Source organism: Chinchilla lanigera, unplaced genomic scaffold (genome assembly GCF_000276665.1).
Source record: "Chinchilla lanigera isolate Chin_1 unplaced genomic scaffold, ChiLan1.0 scaffold00004, whole genome shotgun sequence".
Lineage (NCBI taxonomy): Eukaryota > Metazoa > Chordata > Mammalia > Rodentia > Chinchillidae > Chinchilla > Chinchilla lanigera.
The window spans coordinates 10,811,553-10,832,583 of record NW_004955405.1 but is presented as its reverse complement, the minus strand read 5'-3'; the positions used below and the strand labels follow the sequence as shown (position 1 = coordinate 10,832,583).

General features: G+C 35.5%; 1 protein-coding gene across 2 annotated transcripts in view; it reads left to right on the top strand.

Annotated features, from left to right (window-relative positions):
- Nucleotides 1-21,031, top strand: part of Ptprr (protein tyrosine phosphatase, receptor type, R) — a 366,148-nt gene that overhangs the window by 301,112 nt on the left and 44,005 nt on the right. For both annotated transcript variants that reach the window (XM_005374316.2, XM_005374317.2), the window contains 2 exons: nucleotides 12,021-12,207; nucleotides 15,094-15,178. In XM_005374316.2, the coding sequence (XP_005374373.2) occupies nucleotides 12,021-12,207; nucleotides 15,094-15,178 (272 nt within the window). The remainder of the gene's footprint in view (nucleotides 1-12,020; nucleotides 12,208-15,093; nucleotides 15,179-21,031) is intronic.

Below are 21,031 nucleotides of genomic sequence, written 5' to 3'. Positions count from 1 at the left end.
AGTTGTTTCTTTACTCCCATTGCAATCATTTCAGCAATTTTAGGTGTTTGTTTACTAATGTTGATGTCTCCTGGACTTGTTCTGAGTGGGGTGGAGTTCTGAGATTGTGTTCTAGTCCTTCACGTTGTCATGTTTGATACTGGGTGCAGAACTCTCAGTCTCTCTCTTCTCAGGCAGCTCAGCAAATGTTGCTAGCATCCCTAGTTTTCCTGGTGGTCAGGCTTTCCCCTCAGCAAGAGGGGCAAGTGCCTGAGAGGCACTGGTTAGTCTGGGGTTTTCTGGCAGATGGTGAAGAATATCTAGTTCTCCCAGGTCTCACACATGAACCATGATGTCAGCTGGTGGCAGACCATCTGATCCAGCATCCCCTTGCAGCTCAAGGCATGTGTATGATCCAGAATCTGGCTGTACTGGTGGCACAGTCCCATACCAGTGGTCCTGTGTCCCCAGGCAGTTCAGGGTACAAGCAAAACCCAGACATGAACTGCAGGGTAAACAGTTTGTGGACCACCTGATTCTGTGTCTCCATGCACCTCAGAATGCGCACAGGAGCTAGACACAGGCTGTACTGATGGTGATCATGGACTGCCTATGTCTGTGACCTCCAGGGGGTCAGGGCACAAGTAAAGCCCAGACCAGAACCACGGTGCCAGCAGTTGGTGGAGCGCCTGCTCTAGTACCTTACTCGGCACAGGGGAAGCACAAGGAGGGCCCACAAATGAACCCCAGGGACACCAGGTCATGGGCCTGCTCTTGTAAGTCATTCTGGTATGAATATTTTGTACAAGTTTTTGGGTCGATATAAGTTTTCATTTCTCTTGAGTACCTCATAATGGAATTCCTGTGTCATATATTACTCTAGGTTTAGCTTTCTGAGGCACTACCAAGTGCTTTCCTAAGTAGGTGGACCATTTTGTATCACCAGCAGCAACATATGAGAGTTCCAGTTTCTCCACATGTTCACCAGTACTTATTATCCTTTTTTATCATAGCCATCCTAGTAAGTATGAAATGGCATCTCCTTGTGATTTTCATTTTGACCATCTCTTCTTACTTATTTCTGCATTCCCAATCTAGTCTATTGATCTATATGTCTATCTTTATGCTACTAACTCATTAGTTTTGTTAGTGTAACTTTATAATAAGATATAAATTCAAGAAGTGTAGCTCCTCCACCTTTCTTTTTCAAAATAATTATGGCTACTTTCAGTTACTTGCATTTCCATATGAATTTTAGAATAAGTTTGTCAATTTCTGAAAAAAAACAGCTAAGATTTTGATCTGAATCTGCAGATCAATTTCAGAGACTATGGCATCTTAACAATAGTAATTCTTTGAGCATATCAGCATTGTATATCCTTCTATTTATTTTGGTCTTTTTATTTTTTTATTTTTTTATTTTTTGGTTTTTCTCTGGTACCGGCAACCGAACTCACAACCTTGCGCTTGCCAGGCAGGCGCTTTGCCGCTGAGCTAAATCCCCAGCCCCTATTTTGGTCTTTAATTTCTTTTATTGACTCTTCATATAGTTCAGTGTGCATGTATTACACTTTTTAGAGAATTTTTTCCTATGTCTTTTATTTTTCTAGATGGCATTATAAATGGAATTATTTTCTTAATTTCATTTTCAAATTACCCATTGACAGTCTAAAGAAATTGCAGTTGGGGGCTGGGGATTTAGCTCAGCGGCAAAAAGCGCCTGCCTGGCAAGCGCAAGGTCGTGAGTTCGGTTCCCGGTACCGGAGAAAAACCAAAAAAAAAACCAAAAAAAAAAGAAATTGCAGTTGATTTCTTACCTTGATATCATATCATGTGACCTTGTGGATTTTATTATTACTTAAGTTTTTGTGGATTCCTTAGAGTTTTCTAATATATCAAGTCACATCATCTGTAAATAGAGGTAGTTTAACTTATTCCTTTCTAGTCTAGATTTCTTTTGTTTCATTTTCTTATCTAATTGCTCTAGCTAAAACTTCCAGTACAATGCACAATAAGACATAGGAAGAGTAGACTTGTTTCTCTTGTGCCTGATCTAGAGTAGAAAGCTTTGAATCTTTCACCAGTAAGTAGGACATTAGCTGTGGATTTTGTACATTGTTACCTTAAGGAAGTTCCAGTTTGTTGTGTGCCTTTGTAATGAAAGAATATTGTGTATTTTTTGATGATTCATGTTTTAGCTGAATTCAATGGATAATTATAAACATATGTGTCATTTCTACTCTTGAAAAAAAATATATATATATCCTGTAATGATCAGTACCAAAGGATTCTTCAGTGGTTGCTTTTTTAAAAAGACGAAGTTGATTGTACTGTGTTACCTGTGTCTGGATATAAATCAACTGGAATTCAAAGAAAGATTTCTCGTTTCAGCAAAAATATCTTATTTATTGAGAATTAATAATATTCTTCAGTATCATCTTTCTCACAACTAATTATGTGAGCTAGGAAAAACTAAACTTGTGAACTAAAATTAGAGCTCTAACCATTTCTTTTTAAGAGAAACAAGCCCTCACTATGAGTGACAGTCAAAACAATTCCAAACAGCAAAAAAGACTAAAAATTAATCATACTTGATTACAAAACAAAGCATTACATGTCTTTTTTTGTACGAACAAAATCACCAAATTTCATTAAATCTCTTCTGTAGCATTTACTAGACTTACATTAACTTGACTTCTTCACTCTAAAATTTAAAACTCTTGTCTAACATGATCTCCCAACTCCCCTGTTTCCACAAGATTTTTTTTGTTTTGTTTTTTTTTGTTGTTGTTTTTCTCCGGTCTCGGGAACCGAACTCACGACCTTGCACTTGCCAGGCAGGCACTTTTGCCGCTGAGCTAAATCCCCAGCCCCTTGTTTCCACAAGATTTGCAAAGCACAGTAGTAAGGAATAGCATTGCCTGAACTAATTTATGTACAACTGCTCAGCCATACAGGCAACACAATTGTTGCTTTACATGTGTTCAGTGGTTAGAGAAGGATGATTGGAATCAGTCTTTGCCCTTAAAGAGTTAACATTTTAAGGCCAATCATTTCCAGTAAATATGACATATATTAGAGATATACTAGAAAATTTTTCTCTATGGAAGAGCCTCTACATTTGTGAAAATGGATGTGAAGGAGTTGGGGCAAGCTCACTTGAGGCATGGAGAACAAAGCTACAGATGACTGCCTGGCTGTGGCACAGATATGGCCGGGACATGATAGGAGATGAAGCCGGAGGAACACACAGGGGAGAGATTAGAAAGGGCCTCATTGCCCAGGGCAGCTGGTTACAACTTTACTGTCATATTTTCAGTGCTCAGGCATGATTCTTGTGAAATCTGGAAAGAAAAAACACTGACCTAGAAGATTTCAGAGGTAACAGGCTGCTAGGGAGCTCTTGAGTGTGTCTGTACCAAGATGAAGAGGGCAGAGCCAAGTGAGTGTGACTAGGCCCCCAAGAGCCAACTTCAAGCTTCCTCCACAGCCATGAGCCCAGCGCCTTCTCCAGACTTAGCGATTTTGAGTTTAAGCTCCTTAAATATCACGTGAATGCACTGAAAATTTAAATAAAAGTGCAACTTTGTTTATAATGGTGAAAAACTGAAAGCAATTTATTATCCAAAAAATAAGGTATGGGTTAAATAAGCAATAAGGAATGCACATAATGAAATGCTAAACAGTGTTTGAAAATCATGTGTCTTCGTTTGCTTAGATAAACTTGAGATGTGATACACTTATCAAAAAAAGAAAATCATAAAAGAATATACTGAGTAATTATCATTAAAGACTTTAAGGACATAAAAAAAATGTTACTAGCAGTCCCTCTAAGGATTACATTATGGGATTTTTTTTTCTTTCTTTTCATTTGTTTTTCTTTTTAGTTTTTCTCCAATGAACATGTCTTACATTTGAATCAGAAAAAAGGAATTGTTAATTGTAAAGATATGAGATACAAATCTTAAGTGCACAAGGTATGAAAAACAGGGCAAACCTGGGTGACCACTGACTACCCGTGTAATACCACTGCAAACTCAATCTCTAGGCTATCTTCCCAACCTTGCCTTTCGCAAATCTTTCTCAATGCAACCCAAATAGCGCTCCGGTAGACATGTGTATAGATTGGAATAAGAATTACCACATTACTGTTATTATAGTAATTCACAAAGTGTATTATGTGCAATATGTATTAGGCCAGAAAAATGCACAAGTTTTTACTTCCTAACCTTTTGTTATGGAAACCAACTCTGTGAGTTTCGATATCTCCATTTGCAGCTTAAGGAGTCTGAGCCCAATGGGTTTAAAATAAAGTGGCAGAGCATTGATGTGAGCTCTGATTTTAAGGTCAGTGTTTAAAAACCAAGGTAACAACTTCAATGTATGTATATTTTTTAACAATTGTTCCAATTTTCAGTTTTAAATAATAGACTAAGGGCATAGTAAATGTTGCTTTCTCCTTATACATGTAAGAGATCAGATACCATGATACAAATTCAAAACTCTCACATAGGGAGTGCAACAATCTCCCTACTAAAGTAAGTGCTTTCAGGCAAGGAAATGAATCATTTCCTACACCCAAAATGTTCTCCATGCTTTAAGCTTTCTTTTTACTTTAGAGTGAAATTTATTTATCATCTTCATTTATGATTGATTTATCATTGATCATCTGGGCCCACATTGGGTATCATTTATATTTATTATCATTTCTGCTATACAGGATTTCCTTTTGGAAATTTTATTACATATAGTCATAATACCTATTCATTTATCCCAGCATTTGGATTTAGTAGCACTGATAGTAACATCATAATTTAACCTTCCTAGTATTCTATATCTTTTTATCTGAAATCCACCTCTCATCTATCAAGTAATCCAGAAAGAGATAATTATAATTTCTTTATAAAGAGTTATATAATTACTATATATAATTTATTTGAAGGTAAAGAGATGGAAATAGCATACTTTTACTAAACATTACTGGGCTGGGGATATAGCTCAGTGGCACAGCGCCTGCCTGGCAAGTGCGAGATCATGAGTTCGATTCCCAGTATCAAAAAATAAAAATATTATTAATCCTTGGGATTTACAAAGTCACAGAATTTGGAGTTGCCAACAACTATGGAAGCCAGTAAATCTATACATAGTAAAGGATTTTGTCTCTCAGTTTTGCCTTCTTCTCCTTTGATATACAAGTGAGCAAAGACTTTCTTTTTTTACTTTCTTTTTCCTTTTTCTCTCTTTGTAATTAAAGTTCTCCTGGAAAACTAAGTAGGTACATAAATTGAACAAAATTAAATAAGAATTATCAAGTTAGGGTGGAAGGATTTAAACTCACCTTTTATAACCAAAGTAAGACTGTCAGATTTTTCTTTTTTTTTTTCTTTATAACACAGTGAGAGAAAAGTTTGGACTGACGGTCTTGGGTTCATGCTTTCAGAACTGGAAAAGATGTCAATGTGAGGGTTAGTTTCACAGTGTAAGATTAGATATGCATATTGATGAAAACAGATCTGGACAAATTATGTATTTTTATTAAAAGAGAAAAGCACTCTCAACAGTCAAATCTGTCTGCTTTCATTCGGTACTAAATTCCTATTACAATCTTTAGGATGTATATTTTTGCATTCCCATTTCAAGTATTCCAGGATAAGCAACTGCCACCATTTTCCACTGAAATGTGACTTCTTTATCCAATAGTCTGAGAAGTACACCTTCCTAGCCAGACTACAGCCAAAATAATCCTTTCTTTCATTTTGTGCCACTCTCATTTCCATTTCCTTGGGGGTACTAAATGAGGTGCCATGCTTGAAGTGTCATGATTTTTGATACATAAATAAGTATGCCACAAAAAGTGCAGCATGTCTGAGACTAGGACCCCTATACACGAAAGAATCTCTATTCCTTCTGCCTAAATCTAGTTTCTTACATCCAGCTTAATGGCCTCACCACCAGGAAAGGAAAAGCCTGGTGTCAGTTGTACCAATATTCAGTGGCAGTATTCGTATATTTTTAGCTGTGTTTTCTTCCCACTTCTTGGTCATTAGGAGCAGTGATGAAGAATTAAACACTTTCAACAGAGTTGTTTATATTCTCTTCCTGAGCTGAGTATGTGGGCCTGGCCCATAATATTTATACATGTTTCCCTTTTTACTTAATTGTAATGAGCATGCTGTTTATTGCATTCCTTTTACCTTTCCTTAAGAATTTGCTTTTTCCTTCAATTGTTTGCATTGGTATCTTTTGAATTTCCTCCCTACTATTTATTTTTTGGCATAAATAATAATTGGTGCTGCAGCAGGAACCCGATAAAGCTTTTATTATGTTCCCATTTGTCCAAGAGCAAACAGAAGGCATTAAAAAGGCTAAACAACAAAACAGAAGCAAAGCTTTCAATAAGAGTTTGTGTTCTTTTCCACACTCTATTTTTATTAAAGGTCTAAATCTCCTATTATTTCTATTGTTTGTTTTTTTTTTTCCTCTAAGTCTTTCAGATTTTTTCCTGTCTTAATTCGAACTTTTCCTAAACTTGTGTTCATTTTGTTTTCAAAATGTCTTTCTTATGCTCTCCTCACTTCTAGCCATTTTGGCTTATGGATGTGGTAGAACAAGTTCAGTTTCTCTTGGTTTAGTAAGATATTTTCTCCTTCAGATCGCTGGCAATAGATAGTTAAAAATGTAACAGCCGGGGTTGGGGATTTAGCTCAGCGGCAAAGGCGCCTGCCTGGCATTCACAAGGTCGTGAGTTCGGTTCCCGGTACCGGAGAAAAAAAAAAGTAACAGCCCTACATTTATAAAACATATCCTTTCTCTCAACTTTTCAGTACATTGTTTTAGAAACATCGACAGTCTACTTGAGATATAAAAGAACTTAAAAATTCTCCTTTTACCATACCCCAAAATAAATCACAAATAGATTAAAAATTAACTTTGAAAAATGTAAATTTCCTTAATTCTGTATATTAAATCAATGCAATAAACTACAAAGGAAAATATCATTATGTTTGGTTGAAAATAAATCTAAGTTTTAAACAATTCTTAATATCTTAAGACAATAAGCTATATTTGTCACAGATACGTCTGAGAAACAACAGCAGGTACAGACATCATAGAAATCAATAATAAATGCATTAATGCCACAACATAAAGTGAGGAAAAAGTATCAACAGACAATTCTCAAAGATAAAGAACTAAAAATAAATAAAACTGCACTTATCATCATCTCTGACCAAAGGAACACAATCAAGATAGTAACACGATCATCATTGCTTATAAGTAGCAAAATTCAAATTTTGATTTAAATCCTAGTGAAGAATATGAGTGATTTTAATCTCTTTTATAGCATCTAAATTTTATAAAATTCCTATAATGAACATGAATTATTTTTACAGTGAAAAAATTTAGATATGTGGGTATATTTAATCTCTTCTCTCTAAGCGTAAGACATGACTTAAAAAATGTTCAAATATTTTAATATTTTGATTGCGCTGATTAGATTTCCTAATTTCACAATATTTCAATTAATCTAAATATTGTTTGTTCCTTGAAAATAAGAATTAACAAAAGCAGAGATTTTTTCAGGTTAATGACATCCTATCATCATATTTCATGGCCAGGACAGAGTGTACTTACCATGATAAGGGCTGTTTTGTGGAAAATGCTCTCTGTAAGGTCAATAGCCTGCGCAAGTCTAACTCCATAATTAAACTTTGAGACATTGTCTGAGGTGCTGAGGTGAAGTGCTCTGGAATTGTTTAGGGTTCAGGGGAAACGGATTTGCCGTAATAAAGGGAAACTTTAAGATAAATAGGTTATCAAGGAGGATGTATTTTTCTTTAGTGACAAATGTGTAGATTATATCCATTGATTCCAAAGCATTAACCTCGGTAAAAACAATTTGCAAGTATTTGTGTCAATCTCCTAAAAAAGATCCCTTGGAGAAGCAGAAGATGAGTGTTAAGTTGGATTCTGCTCATTATTACCCAAATTTAATAAAACCCAAAAGTTCTTTTAATAAGCAGTTTACTTACATTATGAAGCTAACCTTCATAATGACCCTCTGAGGTGGGTACATTTAATGACTCACTTTATAAAGGAGGAGAAAATCGCGTTGCAGTGATATTAAATAACCTCACCAAAGGTCCACCAGAAGGACATGGAGAGACAGGATTTCAAGCCCAAATAAGTATTCAGATATGACTGTAAAGGTAAAATTTGCACTGAACAGTATACTCCTTCCCCAGTGGACCTTGTCTTCCCCCACCCTGCCAGTGTTGTCCCAGTTCCATGTAGGGCAGGTGTGTCTAACATCGTCTGCCCATCACCCTCTTTCTCTGGGAGGCAAAATGGAAAAAGCTTGAGTTTTATCTTCTAACTTGGGTTACATCCGTGTTCCACTAAAGTGTTTCAAAGTTAGTTATTTTTTCACCTGTAAAATGGGTGAAAGTACCTCCAAATGTTTATATGAATATTCATATAACATGTAAAAGTACTTAGAGCTTCTTGGCAAATATTCTTAAAACATTAGTTTCCTTTCTTCCTTCCTTTGCAGGCAAAAGTCAGTTTACTTCCTTATTAAGTCATTTTACATGAAAATGCTTTCATAGCTCTCAGGTCACTGCGAAATCCTTAGAAAACTTACTCACTAAAACATATAGATGTTAAACACTGGCTTTTAATCTCCCAGCCTTAGGCAGGTATGCTGTGGGAAGCCAAAACAGAAGCTGACATACCCTGACACTTTGGTTGTCTCTTTCCTGGATTTAGGCAGCTTCTAAGAGCCTGGAAGTTTCTAGAACTCATGCCTCCTCCTCATCTCTTTTACATAATCTTGCCTCTCAATTCCAAAATACATTTTTATCACACCAAACTTTGGCTCCAACTACCTCTCTGCCATTTCTCAGAGTTGTCTTATCATTTTCTTTTCCCATTCCCTACCTTTTACCAAACTACCTGTCTGAAATAACCCTCTACCAAAATTTTACCTATTGGACCTTTACCCCCAGGGCCAACTCGAATGACTCTGCCTTCACACACATTCTCTGGCCATCCTGGATGAAAGAGAACTCCCCACCTATTAAACCTCCAAGGCTCTGGGTGTCACTCCATGGAAAGCCTGTAGGCACTCTTCTTTCTTAAGGCTGAATATTGAATGGAATAATGGCTTAAAGTGCATCTGACCAAGCATAGGGGCACATGGTTGTAATCCCAGTCTTTGGGAGGCTAGGGCAAGAGTATCACAAGTTCAAGGCAGGCATGAGCAACTTAACAAGACCCTGTACCAAAGTAAAAAATTAAAAGGGCTGGGGATGTAGTGCAGGGGTAGAGTACCTAGCATGTGAGGCCACAGGTGCATTTCCCAGAACCATACACACACACACACACACACACACACACACACATACCTCTATTAGCAATTCATTAAGTAGCACCTCCCAATTCCTTACTGAAACAGCTATGAACCATCAAAAGCCACATTCTCACAAATCACTACAAACTCAGATTGACAGACAGACCATTACCAAAATCAAGAAGGAATTCTGTGAAGTTAAAGGTCAGGAAAACTGGATTAAGGAACTTTAAAAACTGGTAGCCCACTGAAAATAGAATAAAATTCTTGGCCTGAAGATATTTCCACTATCTGTCCATCTTCAACAGTCTACCTCCTACTCAGAAGCACAGACAGTCCTGTCAACTACATCAACAACCACGAAGAGGAAGTTAAACGGGCACACTTCATGTAGGTGACATTTTATGGGGCATCTAGAATGCTAACCTAGCAATCCAAATAGTCAAGAAGGTTAGGATGAGAAGACATCTTTCAGGAATACCAGAGGGAAAACAAGATAAGAAACCAGACCATCAGTATTAGTACTTTGAAAGTCACATACAAGGCCAAGTATAAAAAATTGGAAAGGAAGAAGTCTTGATAAGGACTGAAATCAGGATGAATACATGTTTAACCAATCCTGCAAATAACACAATAGCTGAAACATATAAACTAAAAAAGCCTTTAGAATTTAAAGAAAAATACATATTATTTTGAAAGACTCACATATATATCACAGACTATGAAAAATTCAGTAGCAAAATAGTAATAAAAGAATAGAATTGCATATCTTTAACAATGTATAATGGTGTAGCTGATGTGATATATGCATGTATTATACATGATCAAATTAGTTGCCAGCAAAAACATCTGTAAATATTTAGAAAAGTTTATCATAGTGCTTATATCAAAGAAAAAAATCAACATACCCCAACCATTAGAAATCTAGTCATAGCCAAGTGAGGTACCATACCGTCTGTAATCCCAGCACTCAGGAGACTGAAGCAGGAGAATTTCTGTGAGTTTGAAGCCAGTGGGTTACAGAGAGAGTTCATCCAAACTTAAGTCACATAGCAAGACCCTGTCTCAAAAAACAACAGAAACAGGCTAGTCATCTCTAATTTCCATATACTATAATTAGAAATAAATAAGGAAAATAAATGCCCAAACATCTAAGTAACAATTGAGTGAAAGCAACAATTAATACAACAGTTATAAGCCATGTAGATACTAAATATAACACTACATATCAAATTATGGAATGCCACGAGGGCTGCAACTGTGGACAGATTCATGAGTGTAGAACTGATGGATTATTTTTGTTCAATGAGTTTCTTGGTTATAATATTCTCATAATTTTCTGTTGTTTAAAATTAAGCTCTACCTCCTCACCTATATATATATATACACTCCATCCTCAGTATGTGAATCACCATTTGGAGGAATTAACCTGTTGGACCCTAGAATCTACTCTTTCTGTCCTCCTCATTTATTTTGACCTACCAGTCTCTGCTGTCCACACCCATGTGACACTAATCGCTTGGCACCATATTTAATTTCCTAACACATACCTATATCCCCTTAAGTCTAACAGTTCTTGTGAACATCATATCTCACTTTGACTCTTGGTCTCTCATATGTTATTTTATAGGGACGGCCTTGTTGTCACTGTCACATGCTGTTTCATAGTTGTGTTCCACACAACTCCTACTTAGCATACTGTGTTCTGTGTAGTTGGAAAAGCCCCACTTTACTTTCCAAAAGAAAGGATAGAAATTATAAAGGGAAGATAGAACAGAATTCAATCTATGGAGCTACCATTTCTATGGACTCATAAGTTTATCACAGAATTAAATGACATGTATTCACATACATGCATCCACATGTACATACATATATACACAAAGAAATGGAGGATACAGATTTCTTTTTAGGATTAATTTATATGAAGCATGAACATATATGTTTTTAAACTTTTAAATTATATTCAATTGCAATAACTGGAACGAAAGCAAAAAGATTGTTATTTTTAATTTGTATCATTATTTTAATTGACAAATAGACACGATTTTATGACATATAACATGATGTTTTGAATTATTTATACACTGTGGACTGTATAAAACAAGCTTGGGAACATAGCTCAGTGGCACAGTGCCTATGTGGCAAGTGCAAGGTTCTGAGTTCGATTCCAAGTACAAAAAAAAACAGAAAACAAGATAATCAATATATGCATTATCTCACGTACCTATCACATTTTTAAGAGATTTTTTTCTGTATGCTTCCTGTACTCAGTAAAATCATGAGTACAGTATATTGATGTCAAAAACATTAGGTAACTGAACTCTCAGACATATTTGTAAATTACAGTTTATGTCACATCTGATTTGTCAATTCAAATGTGTTCACTTTTACTAAATTCTTCACTTAATACTATTAGTCATTCTATTATTTCTGTGATGAATGTGCTCATTAATAAATGTTAGTGTGATTTGCAATTTAGAATTATCTCCAACAATACGATGGTCAGTTTCCTATAAAAAAATTATGGACAGTTGCTGTAATCAATTGTAGTACAAAAAGAAAAAAAGTATGTGTTCCATATTTCTGTAAAAGTTCTCACTGAGTTATATGCATGTACAGAAAGATTAATGACTGTGACTAAAGTAATTCATGTGATGTCTAAACCTAATAACGTTCTTCTCCCACACAGACGAGGGTCCAATGTGTCTCTCACACTGGACATGAGTAGTCTGGGAAATGTTGAACCCTTTGTGTCTATACCAACTCCACGGGAGAAGGTTGCCATGGAGTACCTGCAGTCAGCCAGCAGAATTCTTACCAGGTCACAGCTGAGGGACGTTGTGGCAAGTTCTCACTTACTCCAAAGTGAATTCATGGTGAGCCTATTCCTTATTCATTCCTCAATATTTTTATACAATTGGAAAATTACAAGATAAATGTGCAAATGCAAGTGTCCCAGGTCCAAACAGCATGCAGTAAACAAATGACTGCAGTTCATAACATAAAAAGCAGTCCAGATCCATCCTCTATCAGTCAGCTATTGACAAGCAATCACACTACAGCACAGTGGCTAAACTGAAACATAGTATGTAAGGCCAGGCCAAGCAATATAGTAGCACAAAGCATCTGGGCAGAAAAGGGTCCTTTCAGGATTAAAAAACAGCTTTGCTGTTGCTGTTTGGGAAACTCGATTGTTCAATTAAATGAAGCATTGACATGAAGGTAAAAAGTGGAAACATCTACAAGTCAAAAATATAAAAGAAGGCCACATTTTAACATCTCTCTAGGAGTACAGATTTACCTTGTGCCTTAGAAAGATCACTGTATCCACAGCGGTGAAGAGACTAGAAGAAAGCATTTAGAGGGTGTAGCAACAACTGTGGAACCAGGACGATGGTTTATGCAAGATAGTAGCAGTGAAAACGGAAAGAATCCATAAGAATCTACAAAATGTAGGCTTGACTGGGTGAAGCAGCCAAAAGTAATGGAGAAGTGAGGGACGATGCCCGGGTTTTTGCCTTGAGCAACAAGCATACAAACTGCTCTGGAGTGAAATCAGAAGCACAGAAGGAAAAAGAAGCACGGGCTAAATATGATGGCAAGTATAACATAGATTTGCCAATATGCTGAAATAGATTAATTCACAATTACATATTCCTATCCAGATGGCACGGAGTCAGATTAGATCTTCAGTCTAACTGTTGCAAAAGGGGAATATACATTTGATAGGTCACCTTGCCTCTTAATCAGTTATGCATTTTAAGCCACATCAATTATGTGTGACAAATTGATCATTCTAGAGTTGGTTGAGATCTGTGAAAACAAGATCATGGTGAGAAGATCCAGAAATGAGTTAGACCTACTACTAGCCCCATCAGCTATTAAGTGTTCAAAGTAAAATGCAAATGTGGAGTTTTTAAATGAAGCTCTGCAGTGTGTTCTCTTTTTATATGTGAAGAAAAAATTAGACAAGTCAATGATCACACATGCCCAGCTACTTAGGATACTGAAGCAAAAGAACTTCAAATTCAAAGGACAGGCTAGTGGGGCCAGGGATGTAGCTCAGTGGCACAGCACCTGCCTGGCAAGCACAAGGTCCTGAGTTCAATTCCCAGTACCAAAAATAAATAAACAAATAAAAGGTAGGCCAGGCAATTTAGTGAAATCCTCTTTAAAAATAAACATTGCTGGAAAAGTAGCTCAGTCTTCACTTTGTTTATTCCTGGTAGCTCGGAATTCAATCCCATTAACACACACACACACACACACACACACACACACACTTCATAACCAAGGACAGACTTAGGTATTCTTTTCTACAGCTGCAACTAGACCCTTGTGCATGGAATAATCCTTTAATAAAGAAAGATGAAATCAGCCTGAACTATCCAGGAGAGAGAATGCTAGAAGATTACAGATTATCAGTATATGTCAGGTAACAGGAGACAAAATGGAAAAGAAGAAAAGGAATGCAGGTAGTGCCTGTTTTGTGACTTTGCCAAAACAGGCTGACATGCTTGAAGTTGTCAAGCATGGAATGATCAAAACATGTTTCTTTATTGAACACTCAACAATTTTGTTTATTTTGGTAATTTGGAACTGAGAAGTTAAAATAGTTAAGTGGAACAAAGGATGCTTTAAATATGTAAAATACAACATAATGCAATGATATTAAAACTGTAACCTGTTCTCCTACATCAAGTCTCAAGTTCATAACATAGTCTGACTTTTCTCAAATTTTCATACTGAAAACTAGGACAATTTGAATTAATTTATAGTTTATTTCTTGCATTTCAACAAATATTAAGATGTTGAGTTATAGTTTCTATTGGAGAAGTTAAGTGTAAAAATATTTTATGTGATCAAAGGATTTAATATTTAATAGTCATTAAATAACATCAATCTTGTGACATTAACCTTATTTAATCAATCCTTTGGAAAATTCTGTCTTAGAAAGCATACTTTGTGTAACCAAATCCTATTGTTGCTCACATTATTAGGTCTAATGTTTCTACATAAATCTACTTTTATTCTATTTGTTCCCTCTCCAGACATTTGAGGCCTGTGAATATTGAGTAAATAAAAAATTTATTTTCTTAATAAATAGGAAAAGAAAGTGGCTGAATGTCCTTCACTAAATATGGCATTCATAATCATAAATGAAACAGTCCAATTATAAACCATTCCTTAATTTAAAAATTATGTCATTATTCAAACCAACAAAACACTTTTATATTTACCAGTTTTACCTAAAAGAATCAAAACATTAAAAGAGAATCCATTATAATAAGATTTTTTATATTGAGCTGATGTAAAGATTTGAAAAACCTTAGCTATATTGTTTTTAAAAAGTCTTTGAGCTGCCTGAATAATTCCATCAATTATGTCACAAGATTTTTTAAATCTAAGCAAAGTGTTTTATTTGTTTAACAAGCACATATAAAATAATACTGTCGAACACAGAGCACTGTTTCTTAGTGATCAGCTTGAAAGGGTGCAACGAACATGTTTATAAAAGGAAGGGCGTGGGTCAGCCAGAGGTGGTAGCCTGCTGTTTTATAAATGACTTTGAAGTTCAATCAAGCACAGATCAAATAGCTCCCCCATGAAGATTTTCTTTGTGTCAGCATTACATGCACAAATTTTACATTACATGCACTAATTTTACATTATTTATTTTTGTAGGAAATACCAATGAATTTTGTGGATCCCAAAGAAATTTTACATTACATGCACTAATTTTACATTATTTATTTTTGTAGGAAATACCAATGAATTTTGTGGATCCCAAAGAAATTGACATTCCACGTCATGGAACGAAAAATCGCTATAAGACCATTTTGCCAAGTAAGTTTCTTGATTTAATAATTTATATTGTAAAGCACAAGAGCGGCCTTCTCCATTCACTTTACCTCTTAGTAATTTGGCCTTCCATTACTCTTATCATCATGACCAACCACTCTTCCAGTAGATATAACTCTAAAACTTTGTCATGCTGCACAACATGGTCCAGTGATTTTCACCACTAGTGCCAATGAATGTGTGGAGAGTCTTTTACAAACTGGTGCTGAGACAGCTTAATATCTGCTTGCAAAAAAATAAAATGAAGTTGAACCCTGTCTCACACCATATACAAAAATTAATTCAAAGTGAATCAGATACTTACATGTAGGGAGCTGAAATTATAAAACTTAAAAAAGAAAAAAGTTATGTTTTCATAATCTTGAATTACTCAGTTGTTCTTAGATATGACACTAACAGTACAAGGAACCCACAAAAAGTAGATAAATTAGTTTTCACCAAAATTTAAAATTTGGTGCTTCAAATGACACTATCAAGAAAGTTAAAAGGGCAATGCACAGAATGAGAGAAAAATCACATAAAAAGATGACATTACTTAAAAATAAGCAAAGGAACTTCTCTGTAGAAAGTATACAAATTAGCCATGAGCATGCAAAAGTTTGTTTAGTATTGTTAGCCATCAGAGAAATCAAAACCACAGTGAGATATTCCTTCATATCCCTAAGCCGACTATAATAAAAATGATAGTCAATAAAAAATATTGATGAAGGTGCAGGAAAACTAGAACCTTCCTTCCCCGTCTCTCAACTTCTCTCCCTTCCTAAAATTTTCATCAAAAACATATAAAACATTAAGTTTAGGGGGTATATATTCACCATAAATATATCTATATCTATATATCTATATATAGATATAGATATGCAAACTGTCATTTAATTTCACAAGGATTTGGAAATTATGAGGGTTACTTCAAAGTTCAGCCTTCTCCATTTCCTGGCCAGACAATATCAGACAACTGCTTCCCAATCCTGCGTCAACTTTTCCATTCCCAGAACTGGGTGGACTGCTCAACCAGGGCACCTGTGCTGACAACTGATGTCACGTATGATGGATTTTCTGCTGAAAACGCCTTTAGCCCAAACACCTCACCCATGCCTGTTGCACAAAACGTAACCTAGGAAGTAAAGTTTGAACAGTCACACTATTGGTTGAAAATTACCAGAAAAACACAAATGAATAACAAATTCAAAGCATTGTATGAATTGATGACTAGCAAATGATCAAGATTTTAAATATCATGGTTGTTTTATTGTTTAACCTGTAATAAACTCCTCTTAAATTTAAAAGTTTGGCACCTTGTACATAATGGTAAAGCTATAAAATGTGAGGGATGTTTTTGAGCAGATATCTGGATAACCAAGAACTCATTCAATGATAGCTACATTTCTGAAGACAATGTCAGTCTAGCTCAGAACACTCAAAATAGAGCATTAAAATGATGAAGTTAAATGTATTTAAAATTATTTTGCAATATAAACAAATATGAATTTTAAAAACATGTTTTCATCTAAAATCACAAGAGCAATGAGGAAAATACTAATCACATATTTAGAAGAAATTATTAGCACATACTGAAGTATAATAATAAATGTTACATATATTTATTTCACATAGTCAACATTCATACAAGTATAAAACAATATATACAAAATTAAATAACATTATTCTGGCAATTATTTCATATTCAAAAATGTACTGTATGGTAATGTTTTCTACTTAAATTATGCTTTTCTCTTATTACACTAAATTTTTACCACAAGGTACATATCCAAACAAATAAGCCACTCATTAAGGCAACAAGTTGTGCTAGATTTTGTTTCCTATAGATATTAGAATTAGATCTCATTTCCTACTTTAACAAAAGAAAAGTAAAATTGTTATTAGGCTATTTAATCTTCCTCTGCCATCTTTTCTTTCATCCCTAAAAAACAATGATAATGACACTATCCTACAAAGCCACTGAAACAATTAAATGGTAGTAATGTGAAATGACTAGCAATCTTGCAATGGTTCCCTCTCTTTCTAAACGATAATGGATCATCACGCAACATTAACCTTAGGATAAGTTACAGAAAATACTCTTGTATTTAGAGAGGAGTTGACAGTTTCCAAGGCAGAGTATTACAGAGCCCTATTTTCTCTTACAATTTGTATGTGGTTCTTATGTGTTTCCATATAATCACCATCTTGCTTTGTCAAGGTCAATGGTATAACTATGGAGATGTTTTGTATTTCCAATATGATAACTATTAGCCACATGTGACAACTGAGCACTTGAAAAATAGTTAATGAACCTGAGAAACTGTTTTCTTTATTTATTTATGTTATTTCATTTTACCCAGCTCAAACTGTATTTTATCCAGTTAAATTTAATTACTGTAGAAGCTTATGGCTAGTGGCTATCCCATTGGACCATTCAGGCCTAAGTCTTCTCTTTCCTTTGCAATGAATTTGAGGTTGACTCCTAATCACCTTGAAGGTATAGTCAATCCTTTACTTTACTCCCATTTTCTATTTATCTTGAATTCATCTATGAAAACTGTCCTATTTTCTTCCAAGAATAAAACTTAAGAATTTTGAAAGAATAGCCTTTGACAAAATCTGATGTTACTCAAAATATCAGGATCCAATTGTCATTTTGTCTGTTAAACAGAAAATTTAAGATTACAATAGGTATTTTAGGGAGACCAGGGTGGATACATTTTTTATACAAATTTGATGGAACAAAATAATTACAGGTTTGGTGGAAGAAATCTATACTTATGTCCAATAACATTAAGGGAGGAAAAGAAAAAAAGAAGGAATAAAGAAAGGAGATGAGGGAGAGATGAAGGAAAATAGGAAGAGAAGAAGAAAGGAAAAGGAAAGAGGGGAGGAAGGAAAGGAAGTAGGAAAAAGGGAAAGAGTAGGAAAGGAAAAAATAAAAAAGGGTAGACAAAAAAATGATCAGTGTAAATAATATTCATAATTGTTCTTGAAACTGCCAGATATATCATAAATCATATACAAAATATTTAACGTATAATTCAGAAACTTTTGTTCAGAAAACAATTAGAATACAAATTTGACTAGTACATAGATTTAAAATGCATAACATTAATAAAGTTTTAACAGTAGTGATGAAAATAATGATGATGATAAAGTTTTATTAGTCCCAGCCAATGTATTAAAAGGCTTTGGTTACAAATCTACATTTTCCCCTACTCGGTCATACGTTATATTCTTGCTTTTAAAAATGGAAACCTCGGCTTGGCATGGTGATGCATGCCTGTAATTCCAGCACTTGGGAGGCTGAGGTAGGAGGATTGTTGTAAGTTCGAGACCAGCCTGGGCTGCAAAGTGAGCTTGAGGCCAGCCTGAACCACATAGCGAGACCCTGTCTCAAAAAGACAAAAAAAAGGAAAGAAAAAGAAAAAGGAAACCTCTAAAAACTTGAAAATTACTATAAATTACTAATTTCCAATGTAAACTTAATTCAGCATGACAGGGAAATTTCATAAATATAGATGTTTATAGCAGTTCAGGGAGCTCCCAGTAAATCATATGGGACGTAGGGTTATAAAAGCTGAAGGAAGTGTGCCATTTCTCAAACCTGCATAGTTTAGGCCCTCTGTGGAAACCTCTAACAATCAATAGACAATAAAGGAAATAGAAGTGTTCTTGTCTCTTGCTAAGAAAAAAATAGAAAGTCAAAAGCAGTGTTTCTAACAGAAATTAATTCTAGTATTAAACAATCTACAAACCCTAGGCCAAATAGAAATTGTATGGCATACAAAAGTGAATTAAATAGCAGCTCTTGGACTCCAGGGTCTTGCCACAATCCACTGAGTGCAGGCAGAAATTTAAGCACTTCACATGCAAGATTAATACTGACATTAAATCCAGAGAACCAAAGCAAAGAAGTGAGGGGCTAGCACTGCCCAGAAGGGCCAGAAAGGGCATGGGAAATGTACTTCCTGAGTTGAGCTCCAAAGAATAAAGATTTCATCATGGAGAGAAGGCAAAGGAAATAATATGTGCAAATGTCTAGAAACTAGTAAAACATGGAATATTGAGAGATTGACCCATGAGACAAGATCAGATGGTACACATGGGAAAGTGGCTACTGGTTAGGCTTTGGGAAAAACTAACTGAAGAGCTGCTCTTCTCTGCTAAGGAGAGAAGGATCTTGTATTTCATCCTCTAGGCCTGTACTGTCCAGAAGAGCAACTACTACTACAGATCGCTATGCAAATTTAAATTTAAATGAGTCAAAATGAAAATTAAAACTTTCATTTTTTGATGCATACTAGCTGGGTGCCAATGTTCGATAGCCCCATGTGTTAGTAATCACATATGGGTAACTAGAGACGGCTTCTCCCATGTAATGAAAAGGATTTGGAGCAGACCATGTTTGTTTCTTTTTTAATTTATTTTAAAAATAAAAGAAGGAAAATATATTAACAAACAGACATCCATTTACAAAATAGCATAAGAACAATACAAGCAGTGCTGAATTACAGACAAATTGGTAGGAAATTAACAATGGTTGTTGAATGGATACATATTGATATCTTCAAAGTGGTTACTCAGGAGAGCAAATAGAGACATGCAAGATTGATTAAATAAGTAATCATTAACTGTTCCTTTCGGTAAAGTGATAGAAGTCAGTAGTACAACTATGTTAGCTACACTGTATATACATATATACATAATTTCCCCTTCTTTCTTTTCTCTTTTCCCTCATTTTTTTTTTTGTCATAGAGAGAAAAGAAATCAGCACTACCAGCAATTTAGGGCTATCCTGATTGATCTAGTCACTGTAAGTGCTCCAAAAGCAATGCAATTCTGCCTGCAATTTAACTTCAGACCAAAAGGAATATCTTTTATTATGTCTCTAACAAGTTGTACTCTATGAATTTTAATACTTAATCCCATCAGAACTCTGATATTGAGAAACCCTGAATTTAACTTCTGACTGCACAGAACCTAGATGTGCAGAATACACCTATTCTGTTTACTACCTCTCTAAGCAGAACTGATTTGTGATAATATTATTCCTTTCCGAAATATTTTTCCAAAAAAAATTTAATATGTAAAATGTATAAATACAACCAAAATCATACTGGTTGAAATACACTGGAAAAACAGTTCCTTCTCAGGGGGATGTGGCTGCCTTCCCGTATGCAGCCAGAGTCTGCTCTCTAGCTATTTCACCAGCCCCAGGCATTGCCTTTCTTTGCACGTCCAAAATGCTGATTGCTGCAACCATGTCCCAAGCAGCAGAATGGAGTAAGAAGCAGTAGAAGGAAGGCATCACCCCTGGACTTACTGCCATGATCTGACGGTTACATGTCACCTCCTCCCACATTTTGCATGTGAGAGTCTAGTCATATGGCCACAACTAAGTGCAAGGGATGGCAAGAAAGGGAGTCTTATACGGTGCACCCTTCCGAGTCTGTGTGTGTGTGTGTGTGTGTGTGTGTGTATGTGTGTATTATTTGGAAAATGCCCATTGTAAAAACTGAGTACAATATTGTGCCCACAAAATTAAGTAATGGAAATGGCCTGTGTAAATGATGATCAACATGGAATCTTGTCATGACTTTTGGAGATTTGGGGAGAAATGAAGAGCTTTTGAGTGATTAACACCAGCTTCCATCTCCATAGACTCTATACTGTGAGGGATCCAGGTGATCAAGCCAACACTGAGCACGTTCCCAGGTCCCCATCCTCTGCTCTAAAAGGTTGATTTGTTTCTAGACCATTTTCCCTGACACAGGATTTCCAGGGAGAGCACAAGGCCCAGGTCCCAAGAGAGCTCCATGCTGCTGAGCCAAGTAGCAGCTATTCACCATG